The sequence below is a fragment of the Staurois parvus genome, unplaced genomic scaffold (genome assembly GCF_062004578.1).
Source record: "Staurois parvus isolate SC_StPar_1 unplaced genomic scaffold, SC_StPar_1.0 ptg000485l, whole genome shotgun sequence".
NCBI lineage: Eukaryota > Metazoa > Chordata > Amphibia > Anura > Ranidae > Staurois > Staurois parvus.
The window spans coordinates 156,041-170,000 of NW_028318281.1; the positions used below are offsets into that span (position 1 = coordinate 156,041).

At 51.6% G+C, this 13,960-nt stretch overlaps 1 protein-coding gene across 1 annotated transcript in view; it reads left to right on the forward strand.

The window, feature by feature from the left end:
- The first annotated feature begins 263 nt into the window (after window positions 1-263).
- LOC149452295 (uncharacterized) overlaps window positions 264-13,960 on the forward strand; it is a 192,827-nt gene continuing 179,130 nt past the window's right edge. The window contains exons 1-2 of the mRNA XM_089689531.1: window positions 264-595; window positions 13,415-13,516. Of these exons, the coding sequence (XP_089545657.1) occupies window positions 449-595; window positions 13,415-13,516 (249 nt within the window). The 5' untranslated portion in view covers window positions 264-448. The remainder of the gene's footprint in view (window positions 596-13,414; window positions 13,517-13,960) is intronic.

The following is a 13,960-nucleotide window of genomic DNA, read 5'->3' on the forward strand; positions in this document are numbered from 1 at the left end:
TGGAGCTGCAAGCGCTGACTTGAACGATGACACTGACAACCATATCACCTACTTTCTGTGCGTTTTGGATGCAGAAAAAGAAGCAACTGAAACGCATGGAGTGTGAACTGGCCATAAATGAGAATCTTGCAGGGCGGCGAGGTTGTCGCAGGCTGCGGGGTGGTTGTCGTTCAGCAGAGTCACCTTTGTATTCTGCACAGACGTTCTCTTCTGCTAGAAAAATGCCAAATCGCCCCCCCTCCCCCCCATTCCCAGCCTCCGGAGCCAAGGTAACGGGATACACAGGAGGAGTGCGCGGCTCCGGATCGGAGTCAATAGATGAAGATTCTTTTCTCTACCTCCTGCTAAGAAGCAGCACCCAGGAGGCCGGGGCCCCGTCCATGTCCCACCGTCCGGGTCATCATGGCTACCTGACCTCCTTCCAGTCTATTAGAGAGACCGCCAGAAAATGTCCGATGCGGAGAGAGGCGGCGGCACGCACGGCGAGGTAGGACGCAGGATCCTGCAGCTGGCCGTTAGAGGAGAGTGGATTACTCTGGAGCAAACTCTGAAAGGCTGCGACAGAGGAGACCTCGGCAACTGCGAAACCGACCCGGTGAGTGAAACATGTCACCCTGCCTTTGGGGGCTCATTTAGTCCTGTGTGGCCGTGCGGGCAACGATTTGCACGAGAGCCCATTCATTCGAAGGTACACAGGCGGTACGCAGGAAAATCGCAGCCCGCACGGAGCTGAGGTTCTCAGTACAGTTGCGTTTCCCAGTGCGGGCAGCATGCCATTAGAACTAATGGCACCCGCATTCCTCTGTGTGGGTGGTGCGGCTGCAGGTATTTGTGGGGGTCCCGCATTCCCCTGTGTGGGTGGTGCGGCTGCAGGTATCTGTGGGGGTCCCGCATTCCCCTGTGTGGGTGGTGCGGCTGCAGGTATCTGTGGGGGTCCCGCATTCCTCTGTGTGGGTGCTGCGGCTGCAGGTATTTGTGGGGGTCCCGCATTCCTCTGTGTGGGTGGTGCGGCTGCAGGTATTTGTGGGGGTCCCGCATTCCTCTGTGTGGGTGGTGCAGCTGCAGGTATCTGTGGGGGTCCCACATTCCCCTGTGTGGGTGGTGCGGCTGCAGGTATTTGTGGGGGTCCCGTATTCCTCTGTGTGGGTGGTGCGGCTGCAGGTATTTGTGGGGGTCCCGCATTCCCCTGTGTGGGTGGTGCGGCTGCAGGTATCTGTGGGGGTCCCGCATTCCCCTGTGTGGGTGGTGCGGCTGCAGGTATCTGTGGGGGTCCCGCATTCCTCTGTGTGGGTGGTGCTGCTGCAGGTATTTGTGGGCGTCCTGCATTCCTCTGTGTGGGTGGTGCGGCTGCAGGTATTTGTGGGGGTCCCCCATTCCTCTGTGCGGGTGGTGCGGCTGCAGGTATTTGTGGGGTCCCGTATTCCTCTGTGTGGGTGGTGCGGCTGCAGGTATTTGTGGGGGTCCCGCATTCCCGTGTGGGTGGTGCAGCTGCAGGTATCTGTGGGGGTCCCGCATTCCCGTGTGGGTGGTGCGGCTGCAGGTATTTGTGGGGGTCCCGCAGTCCTCTGTGTAGGTGGTGCACCTGCAGGTATTTGTGGGGGTCCCGCATTCCTCTGTGTGGGTGGTGCGGCTGCAGGCATCTGTAGGGGTCCCACATTCCTCTGTGTGGGTGGTGCGGCTGCAGGTATTTGTGCGGATCCCGCATTCCTCTGTGTGGGTGGTGCGGCTGCAGGTATTTGTGGGGGCCCGCATTCCTCTGTGTGGGTGGTGCGGCTGCAGGTATTGGTGGGGTCCCGCATTCCCCTGTGTGGGTGGTGCGGCTGCAGGTATTTGTGGGGGTTCCGCATTCCTCTGTGTGGGTGGTGCGGCTGCAGGTATCTGTGGGGGTCCCCCATTCCTCTGTGTGGGTGGTGCGGCTGCAGGTATTGGTGGGGGTCCCACATTCCCCTGTGTGGGTGGTGCGGCTGCAGGTATTGATGGGGGTCCCACATTCCCCTGTGTGGGTGGTGCGGTTGCAGGTATTGGTGGGGGTCCCACATTCCTCTGTGTTGGTGGTGCGGCTGCCGGTATTTGTGGGGGTCCCGCATTCCCTGTGTAGGTGGTACAGCTGCAGGTATTTGTGGGGGTCCCGCATTCCTCTGTGTGGGTGGTGCGACTGCAGGTATCTGTAGGGGTCCTGCATCCCTCTGTGTGGGTGGTGTGGCTGCAGGTATTGGTGGGGGTAACACATTCCTCTGTGTGGGTGGTGCGGCTGCAGGTATCTGTGGGGGACCCCCATTCCTCTGTGTGGGTGGTGCGGCTGCAGGTATTGGTGGGGGTCCCGCATTCCTCTGTGTGGGTGGTGCGGTTGCAGGTATTTGTGGGGTCCCACATTCCTCTGTGCTGGTGGTACAGCTGCAGGTATTTGTGGGGGTCCCGCATTCCCCTGTGTGGGTGGTGCGGCTGCAGGTATCTGTGGGGGTCCCGCATTCCCCTGTGTGGGTGGTGCTGCTGCAGGTATTTGTGGGTGTCCTGCATTCCTCTGTGTGGGTGGTGCGGCTGCAGGTATTTGTGGGGGTCCCCCATTCCTCTGTGCGGGTGGTGCGGCTGCAAGTATTTGTGGGATCCTGTATTCCCCTGTGTGGGTGGTGCGGCTGCAGGTATTTGTGGGGGTCCCGCATTCCTCTGTGTGGGTGGTGCGGCTGCAGGCATCTGTAGGGGTCCCACATTCCTCTGTGTGGGTGGTGCGGCTGCAGGTATTTGTGGGGGTCCCACATTCCCCTGTGTGGGAGGTGCGGCTGCAGGTATTTGTGGGGATCCCGCATTCCTCTGTGTGGGTGGTGCGGCTGCAGGTATTTGTGGGGGCCCGCATTCCTCTGTGTGGGTGGTGCGGCTGCAGGTATTGGTGGGGTCCCGCATTCCCCTGTGTGGGTGGTGCGGCTGCAGGTATTTGTGGGGGTCCCGCATTCCTCTGTGTGGGTGGTGCGGCTGCAGGTATCTGTAGGGGTCCCCCATTCCTCTGTGTGGGTGGTGCGGCTGCAGGTATTGGTGGGGGTCCCACATTCCCCTGTGTGGGTGGTGCGGCTGCAGGTATTGATGGGGGTCCCACATTCCCCTGTGTGGGTGGTGCGGTTGCAGGTATTTTGGGGGTCCCGCATTCCTCTGTGTGGGTGGTGCGGCTGCAGGTATTGGTGGGAGTCCCACATTCCTCTGTGTTGGTGGTGCGGCTGCCGGTATTTGTGGGGGTCCCGCATTCCCCTGTGTAGGTGGTACAGCTGCAGGTATTTGTGGGGGTCCCGCATGCCCCTGTGTGAGTGGTGCGACTGCAGGTATCTGTAGGGGTCCTGCATCCCTCTGTGTGGGTGGTGTGGCTGCAGGTATTGGTGGGGGTCCCACATTCCTCTGTGTGGGTGGTGCGGCTGCAGGTATCTGTGGGGGTCCCCCATTCCTCTGTGTGGGTGGTGCGGTTGCAGGTATTTGTGGGGTCCCACATTCCTCTGTGCTGGTGGTACAGCTGCAGGTATCTGTGGGGGTCCCACATTCCTCTGTGTGGGTGGGATGGCTGCAGGTATCTGTGGGGGTCCCGCATTCCTCTGTGTGGGTGGGGTGGCTGCAGGTATCTGTGGGGGTCCCCCATTCCTCTGTGTGGGTGGTGCGGCTGCAGGTATTTGTGGGATCCCACATTCCTCTGTGCTGGTGGTGCAGCTGCAGGTATCTGTGGGGTCCCCATTCCTCTGTGTGGGTGGCGCGGCTGCAGGTATCTGTGGGGGTCCCCATTCCTCTGTGGGTGGTGCGGCTGCAGGTATTTGTGGGGGTCCCCCATTACTCTGTGTGGGTGGTGCGGCTGCAGGTATTGGTGGGGGTCCCGCATTCCTCTGTGTGGGTGGTGCGGCTGCAGGTATTGGTGAGGGTCCCGCATTCCTCTGTGTGGGTGGTACAGCTGCAGGTATCTGTGGGGTCCCCATTCCTCTGTGTGGGGGGTGCGGCTGCAGGTATTTGTGGGGGTCCCCATTCCTCTGTGTGGGTGGTGCGGCTGCAGGTATCTGTGGGGGTCCCCATTCCTCTGTGGGTGGTGCGGCTGCAGGTTTCTGTGGGTGTCCCGCATTCCTCTGTGTGGGTGGTGCGGCTGCAGGTTTCTGTGGGGGTCCCGCATTCCTCTGTGTGGGTGGTGCGGCTGCAGGTTTCTGTGGGGGTCCCGCATTCCTCTGTGTGGGTGGTGCGGCTGCAGGTTTCTGTGGGTGTCCCGCATTCCTCTGTGTGGGTGGTGCGGCTGCAGGTTTCTGTGGGGGTCCCGCATTCCTCTGTGTGGGTGGTGCGGCTGCAGGTATTTGTGACTTTTTGCTATTAAACATCGAATTTCGTCATAAATTCATGTAAGCATGCTGCTTTGTATTGCTGTGCAGTTAGTCAGTCCCCCAAAATCCCAATACGGGTAAATTAATCGGTTTACGTGAACATTATAGCGTCTACAAATGGCGGTATAGATACTGGGATTTTTTGTTTTCTTTTTTTATACCAGTAATGCTGGCGATCAGCGACTTATAGCGGGACTGCGGCGGGCATTCTGACACTGAGGGGAACCAACTTGGTGTCACTGACATCCCCAATGACACCAATGCAGTGATCAGTGCTAATAAAAAGCACTGACACTGTACTAATGGCACTGGGCAGGAAGGGGGTAACATCTGGGGCAATCAAAGGGTTAACTGTGTGCTAGGAGTATTATAGGCTGCATTCACACTTGAGCATTTTGTAGGTTGAAGCTCCAAAAGCTCTCAAATTTAAAAAAATCAATTGTTCTCTATGGTGTCTGTTCGCGTGATCCGGTGTGAACAAGCACCATAGAGAACAATTGATCTTTTTGAGTTTGAGCTTTTTTGGAACTTCGACCTACAAAACGCTCCAGTGTGAATGCAGCCTCACTGTGTAAGCATGCTGCTTTGTATGGCTCTGCTATGTAGAGCCATACAAAGCAGTGTGCAGGAGTTGCCAGGGGAGAGATCTGTGTTGTTTACATACAGACCTCTCCCCCGTCAGTGATGCTCGGCGATCGTCGGGTGCTGGTGGGGAATCACCAGCCGGGACCCAGTGATCGACAACTGAGGCCACCTATGGCATGTGCGCCCCCTACCCGGAATTGCAAAATCACACATATATATATATACACGTGATCAGGGGCGGACTGACAACTCATGGGGCCCCCGGGCAATAGGAGATCATGGGGCCCCTGTGTCCTTGCCCAAACTCAAAAAAGCCTATGAAAAAGGTACCAGGGGCATCTCATGGGGCCCCCTACTGACCCCCTGGTCAATAGGGGATCATGGGACCCCTGTGTCCTTGCCCAAACCCAAAAAGCCTATAAAAAAGGTACCAGGGGCATCTCATGGGGCCCCCTACTGACCCCGGGCCCTCGGGTAGTGCCCGAGTTTTCAAATGGTCAGTCCGCCCCTGCACGTGATTTTGCGCAGCCCTGCCGCCCTGTAGCTGTATTTCCGCTATAGGGCAATAGGGATGTGGTTAAATTGTGAAATAAGTGCAAAGTGTGATATTCCAGCACAGCATGCACTGTGACTTTTTTACTTTTATTGCTTTTTTTTTTAACAGTTGCGTTTATTTGATGTCTGCTACAGCATCGCCCCCATGGAGGGTGGCACAGGCTTATCCAAGGCGCGGAGTCTAAGCCATTTTTCCCCAGAACTCCTGATGGTGGGGATGGATTTTGCTGCATGCTGATACCAGGTTGTGGCCCTCAGGTTTGCCCTACCAAAGGGTAAAAGGAAACAGGGAGGCTGCAATGTGTAGACAAAACACCAAACCCCTCGTATAGTCATATGATGGTAACTGATACATGGACTTGGTCTAAGTGTCCACAGCCAGCCTTACATGGATCGAAATTTGACCGGTTCAACAGGGACTGGCCAAGATTCGATCCACGTATAGGCAGGCTGATTGTACCCAAGTGGATCCATCGATTGACTTGGGTACAACCAGTTTGTCAGTTTTTTTATTGCTGCTGGAATTAACCAATATGTTCTGCCCACCAGGAAGGCACCCCTGTGACGATCGCGGCGTCAGACCCCAGCCCTTCTCACCAAACTCGTGACCGAAGGACTAGCCAATCTAAAACCGCACTGTCACGTGCGTAACAATGCCATGCCCAGCTGCACTCTGCACAAAGATTTTCCAGCTAGTGGACCACAATCTGTGTACTTGCAGCCTGGGAGCGATTGTTACTGGGTCAGGTTAATTACGCAATTAACCCTTCACACTGCCACTACCACCTTTTTGTACAGAGAAAGAGGAAACTCGGCAATATCAGCAATAACACTATGATGTTTGCATATGCGTCGGTATACCACTGTCACCGCAGGGAGAGATATACCAAAGTTTAAAACACACACAGTAGCGCTCTTCAGAGGCAGGGATTCTTAGTTTGCATTAAAGAGCTTTAGAAACAGTTCAACACTTTCAGAAAGTAAGATTTATTACTAAAAGGTCAAAAGGGTGCAATAAAAATATTTACAGAAAAAGATGTAGCCAATATATATATAAATATACAGAAAGCAATAACACAGCAAAGTGATAACAGAAAGGAATTTAGGGAGGTAAAGTACTTGCCAAACGTCTTGGTTTAAGCAGATTAGGTTTCATGAGCCAAAAGGATGCTTTATCTCCCAAAGTTAGTTCCAATATTAAAAGAGAGAATCTTCAACTTAACTCAGCTTAGCTCAGCTTTTTCTAGGAACTCAGCAGGGTGTCTCCCTGAAGCAGAGAACCAATCGCCTCATTTGGGCGGGTGTAGCAGGCGGAGACCCAAGCTATGACCAAAAACCCTCACATTTGATGTCATGGTTCAACTTATTCTCAGTGCATTTAGCAGCCTTGCCACTAGTAGATTAATACTCAGAATCACCGGCTGAACGTCTAGGTATGAAATATGAGATACCTGCTTGGATGGTTAAGGAGATATAATTTTCTGCTCTTGTTAGGGATCCGGGTATGACCAGAAATGTGTGGACTGACACAGGGAAGTAGCAGGCTTTAGGAACACAGGCGTAGTCAGGGCTGGAGAGGTGGAATGGTCAGGCAGGCCATAAGGTACTGTAAGGCACCGCCTGGCGGGATCTCTAGTGACCCACAGACCAGGATTCCCCAGGGCGCGGAGTCTAAGCCCCAGTCTGCCTTTTCACCAGAGCCCCTGATGGTGGGGATGGACTTGGCACAGGACTGAGACCAGGTTGCGGCCCCTGAGTGCACCCAACTGTGGTAGAGGGGTCCGCCGAGGGTATGTACCGGGGGAAAGCCTGACGTGAAGGGGCTGGCAGGTTTGGACAGTAGTGACTGGATCCGTGTGGGATGGATGGATCGTCTGGGTAGCGTCAGGCGTAGTCAGGCACCCAGGTCAGCAACGTGTGGGCAGTGAGGTACCGGAGGAGCAGGTAGAGAATAGTCGGGGTCACAAGCCGGGTTCAGTAACTCATGGGCAGCTCGGTACAGTGGATCAGGCAGAAGGATGGTCAGGCAAGCCAGGGGTTCAACAGGAGACGGTCAGCAGAGGTCAGGATCAAAGCAGGGTCAGCAACTAGGCAGGCCACAGGATACCAGGTACAGGGGCTCATGGTAAACATACACCAAGGCACTGATCACAGGCCTGGTCATTCCTGAAATACACCTCCTGCAATCAGCCCCAGGTGTTGGCTGACTGCAGGAGTGAGCTTCTGGCTGCTGAGAGCACCCGCTGGTCAGCCCTGGTACTGCAGCCCACACGGCAGGTGAGTCCCACCACCAGTGCTGAGTCCATTCCTGACAGCTCTCTTGTATATGCTAGCTAGGGGATGTAATATATCAGGCGACTTGTATTAAAGTGAGCCGTCCAAATATGTGCTCCATGTTTATGTAATTATGTCCTATTTGAAGATATTAAATTATATGGAAAAGTGAGTTTTTAAATGTAGGTCTGTTTTTACGACTACCTGGAATGTCTTTGAAGCTCAGTGAGGGCTTGGTTTATGGTTTTACAATCCCTTCTCCAGCAAGAGTCTCGCAGACAGAGGGGCACCAGCTAGTGGGGTTTATAGCCACGACGCCCTCCCAATGAGTTTGCTGCCTGTGATCTCTGTCATCATCCAGACCACATGTCACTCAACAGAGAGGGAGGGGGGATATCGGAGGAATCTGATTTGAGAGAGAGAGATACAAGATGGAAGGGTTTGGAGCAAAATAGATGACCGCGTCCATCTCTATGTGCATGATTGCTATAACCCCGTTCACCTTCCCCCTTTCCCAGCAATAGACAATAGTACTGCTGGAGGAATTCCCCCATCAACACTAACTTGATTGATAGGGAATTCAAGTGATTTTCTTTCTTTCCCCCTGTCAGGGCAGGAGCCGAGGAACGGACAGGCAGGCCTAACAATGTAACGCACTGGCTGATGACAACCACCACCCACAGACCGAAGTCCCTCAGGGCGCGGAGTCTAAGTCCCAGGCTGCCCTTCACCAGGGCCCCTGATGGTGGGGATGGACTTGACACAGCCAGAAACCAGGTTGCGGCCCCCGAGACACCTCAGCTGCGGTAATGGCCGCCGCCAATGGCGTGTAGCTGGTGGAAGAAACAAAAGAGTAGTCAGACAAGCCGGGGTCAACAACAACAGGACAAAACAGTACAGGACAGCAGACGAGAATCACAGGTCACGAGCCGGGTTCAGCAACAGAGGGTCAGATCAAAGGAGAATACAAAGAATAGTCAAGTCACAAGCCGAATCAGAATACCAGGAGAGTCACGAGAGTCAGAACAGAGTAATAGTAACACCAAGACACAAGACACAAGTGCAAAGAGCATGTGCGGGCCACAGGCTTATATGTCATCAGCCACGCCCCTCTGGGGGGTGGACCTCAGAGACCTGAAGGCATAAAAAGGATTCCCATCATGCACAGCAGAATCCAAGATGGACGCCAGCACATGGAGTAACATAACCTCAGGGAAAAGGTAGGACCTTGACACCCCCCTGTGGAGGAAAGAAAGAAAATTGAGTCATCTATGGGCTGCTTTAGCTTCAAAAAACAAAGGGTTAGAAAAATGGGCAGCACAGTGCAGTGGCATAACTAGAACATTCAGGGCAATGGTGCAAGAAACCATGGAGGGCTCCCCTGAACCCCTTCCCCCTGAGCCCAGAGGCGGAATGTCAGGGCCCAGTCGCAAGTGCGACCTTTGTGACCCCGGCAGTTCCGCCTCTGGTGTCAGTAGTTCTTTTAATAAAAATTTTTAATATTTTTTACAATTATTTTAGGAGCCCCGTTGGCGGGCTTACATGAGAAATCAGGGGTCTAAAAAGGAAGGAAAGAAGAAAGGAAAGGAAAGGGAAAGAGAAGGGAAAGGAAAAAGGAAAGGGTAAGGGAAAAGGAAAAGGAAAAGGGAAAGGAAAAGGGAAGGGAAAGGGAAAAGGAAAGGGGAAAGGAAAGAAAATGGAATGGAAAGGAAAGGGAAAGGAAGGAAGAGAAAGAGAAGGGGATGGAAAGGGAAAGGAAAGGAAAAGGGAGAGAAAAGGGAAAGGAAAGGGATAGGAAAGGAAGAGGAAGAGAAGGGAAAGGAAAGGAAAAGAAGGGGAAAGGAAAGGGAAAGGAAAGGGGAAAGAAAAGGGAAAGGAAGGGAAAGGAAAGGCCCCCTGCAGAATGTCACAATTGCGACCCCTGTTGCTACACCCCTGTCACAGTGCCAAAGTGGTTAGCGCTCCCACCTAGTGGCACTAGGGTCATTGGTTCAAATCCCAACCACGGTACAACCTGCCTGGAGTTTGCGTGTTCTCCCTGTGCCTGTGTAGGTTTCCTCCGGCTACTCTGGTTTTCTCCCACACTCCAAAGACATGCTGGTAGGTTAAGTGGCTCCTGTCTAGATTGGCCCCAGTATACAGTATATATGAATGTGAGTTGGGGACTTTAGATTTTACGCTCCTTGAGGGTTAGGAACCGATGCAAATGTAGAATAAAAAAGTAAAGCGCTGCGTAAATTGATGGCGCTGTATACTGTAAGTACCTGTAATAAAAAGGGAGACAATTTCAAGGAAATAAATTAACACACAAGCCCTATTAGCATCATTCTTAGCATCATACCCTCCCCCAGCTTTGCCTCCAGACATACAATTGGTGGCCAAATCCAGACAGTTGCATTGTTCCTCGGAGTTCCGCTCCTGGAACCTCCAGTGTCTGAAGGGTATTACATGGACAATATAAGTATAATGAGCCAACGATGCATTCCTGGAACTGTGCGGTCAGGAGACACCTGTAATAAAACATAACACCCCGGCTGAGTCATTGTAACTGGATCTGAAATAGAAAGCATTAGAAAGCCTGGCATCCAGCCAGTCACCCACATGGAACCGGAAATGTAGCCGTTCTGGTTTCTATAGTGTTTCATTTCTTGTGGTGTGCTGTAATGCAGGAGCATTGCCATAGTGCATTGGGGTGCCAAATAAATGGCACCACTGTGAAGAAACACATATAATGTGCCTCGTTGCTTATTACCACAGCGCAATAGTCTACATGAGCCCTAAAGATGTAAAATACTCTCAAAAGGAAATGAAGTGAAAACTAAATCCAAGATAGCTTGATAGGACAAAAGGGGAAACAACTGATACCATGTAGCAATAAAAATGCCAGCTTTTCTGGTCTCAGGGAACCCTTGCTAGGAATAGTTCATTGGAGGGTCATTAGGAAATTGCTGGTGGTCACTAGGAAGAATGCTCCTTACATTGGTGATCAGTGGGAAGAATGCTCCTTACATTGGTGATCAGTGGGAAGAATGTCCCTTACATTGGTGATCAGTGGGAAGAATGTCCCTTACATTGGTGATCAGTGGGAAGAATGTCCCTTACATTGGTGATCAGTGGGAAGAATGTCCCTTACATTGGTGATCAGTGGGAAGAATGCTCCTTACATTGGTGATCAGAGGGAAGAATGTCCCTTACATTGGTGATCAGTGGGAAGAATGTCCCTTACATTGGTGATCAGTGGGAAGAATGTCCCTTACATTGGTGATCAGTGGGAAGAATGTCCCTTACATTGGTGATCAGTGGGAAGAATGTCCCTTACATTGGTGATCAGTGGGAAGAATGTCCCTTACATTGGTGATCAGTGGGAAGAATGTCCCTTACATTGGTGATCAGTGGGAAGAATGTCCCTTACATTGGTGATCAGTGGGAAGAATGTCCCTTACATTGGTGATCAGTGGGAAGAATGTCCCTTACATTGGTGGTCAGTGGGAAGAATGCTCCTTACATTGGTGATCAGTGGGAAGAATGTCCCTTACATTGGTGGTCAGTGGGAAGAATGCTCCTTACATTGGTGGTCAGTGGGAAGAATGTCCCTTACATTGGTGGTCAGTGGGAAGAATGTCCCTTACATTGGTGATCAGTGGGAAGAATGTCCCTTACATTGGTGATCAGTGGGAAGAATGTCCCTTACATTGGTGATCAGTGGGAAGAATGTCCCTTACATTGGTGATCAGTGGGAAGAATGCTCCTTACATTGGTGATCAGAGGGAAGAATGTCCCTTACATTGGTGATCAGTGGGAAGAATGTCCCTTACATTGGTGATCAGTGGGAAGAATGTCCCTTACATTGGTGATCAGTGGGAAGAATGTCCCTTACATTGGTGATCAGTAGGAAGAATGTCCCTTACATTGGTGATCAGTGGGAAGAATGTCCCTTACATTGGTGATCAGTAGGAAGAATGTCCCTTACATTGGTGATCAGTGGGAAGAATGTCCCTTACATTGGTGATCAGTGGGAAGAATGTCCCTTACATTGGTGGTCAGTGGGAAGAATGCTCCTTACATTGGTGATCAGTGGGAAGAATGTCCCTTACATTGGAGGTCAGTGGGAAGAATGTCCCTTACATTGGTGATCAGTGGGAAGAATGGTCCTTACATTGGTGGTCAGTGGGAAGAATGTCCCTTACATTGGTGGTCAGTGGGAAGAATGTCCCTTACATTGGTGGTCAGTGGGAAGAATGTCCCTTACATTGGTGGTCAGTGGGAAGAATGCTCCTTACATTGGTGATCAGTGGGAAGAATGCCCCTTACATTGGTGGTCGGTGGGAAGAATCACCCTTACATTGGTGATCGGTGGGAAGAATGTCCCTTACATTGGTGATCGGTGGGAAGAATGTCCCTTACATTGGTGATCAGTGGGAAGAATGCTCCTTACATTGGGGGTCAGTGGGAAGAATGTCCCTTACATTGGTGGTCAGTGGGAAGAATGCTCCTTACATTGGTGATCAGTGGGAAGAATTCTCCTTACATTGGTGGTCAGTGGGAAGAATGTTCCTTACATTGGTGATCAGTGGGAAGAATGCCCCTTACATTGGTGGTCAGTGGGAAGAATGTCCCTTACATTGGTGATCAGTGGGTGAATGCTCCTTACATTGGTGATCAGTGGGAAGAATGTTCCTTACATTGGTGGTCAGTGGGAAGAATGCTCCTTACATTGGTGATCAGTGGGAAGAATGTCCCTTACGTTGGTGGTCAGTGGGAAGAATGCTCCTTACATTGGTGATCAGTGGGAAGAATTCTCCTTACATTGGTGGTCAGTGGGAAGAATGTTCCTTACATTGGTGATCAGTGGGAAGAATGCCCCTTACATTGGTGGTCAGTGGGAAGAATGCTCCTTACATTGGTGATCAGTGGGAAGAATGCTCCTTACATTGGGGGTCAGTGGGAAAAATGTCCCTTACATTGGTGATCAGTGGGAAGAATGTCCCTTACATTGGTGATCAGTGGGAAGAATGTCCCTTACATTGGTGATCAGTGGGAAGAATGCTCCTTACATTGGTGATCAGTGGGAAGAATGCTCCTTACATTGGGGGTCAGTGGGAAAAATGTCCCTTACATTGGTGATCAGTGGGAAGAATGTCCCTTACATTGGTGATCAGTGGGAAGAATGTCCCTTACATTGGTGATCAGTGGGAAGAATGCTCCTTACATTGGAGGTCAGTGGGAAGAATACTCCGTACATTGGTGATCAATGGGAAGAATGCTTCCTACATAGGTGGCCAATGGGAAGAATGCTCCTTACATTGGTGATCAATGGAAGAATGATCCCTACATAGGTGGCCAGTGGGAAGAATGCCAATGTTACAGAGGTGGTCAGTAATATGAATCCCCTCCCACCCTCTTTTCAGACAGTTAAAAAGATCATTGGTGTCATGCTTCTGGCTCTCCCAAGGGGTGTTAGACCTGGAACTATGCAGCCACCATTAGAAGGAAGGTCAATTAGCCATTCAGGAATCCTGGTTGAGAATGGCTGCTCTAGTCTGAAGGTGAGTATTGCAGGCAAAGCTGATTTTGTCATTTTATCTTTTAACTGGCTATTCATTTTTGCCTTCTTTTTGGCCAGAGTTCTGCTTTACAATACACTCACATTGTCATCCTGTCTGCAGGAGTCCGGGTTGACCCCATTTATGATTGCCATTCGAGAGAACCGGCTGTCTGTCGCAGAGAGGTTCCTGGAGCTGGGAGTGAATCTGCAAGAGAAGAGTCAGGTATATTGTTGTCTGATTTCCCAAAGTATTAAAAGATATTAGGAAATTAATTTTGTTTTCTGAATGAAGAACTTGCAATGCCAGCTTTCACATCCAGGGAAACCGCATGTAGAGCCAGATATTCCAGCTGCCAGGCCGTGGAAAGCCAGAAGTGAGGAGGAAGGCCATGAGTCCATGATTGGATTCAAACTGGACCCCAGATACAAAAACGTAAAAAAAAATATTCAATTACCACAAAGTCTATAAATCCACTTTGTGTGCACCAAATGCCTTTGCAAACCCAGATATTACCTTATAAAAGAAGCAATGACATCATCACTGTGCTGTACAGGCTGGCTGCAGAAAACTTCAGGAGGGGGCGGAGACAAGACCAGTCATCCTGCTCAAGGAGAGAGAGCAGCAGTGCCTTGTCTTCAGTCATGAGGCAGACAATGGTGGTGCAGC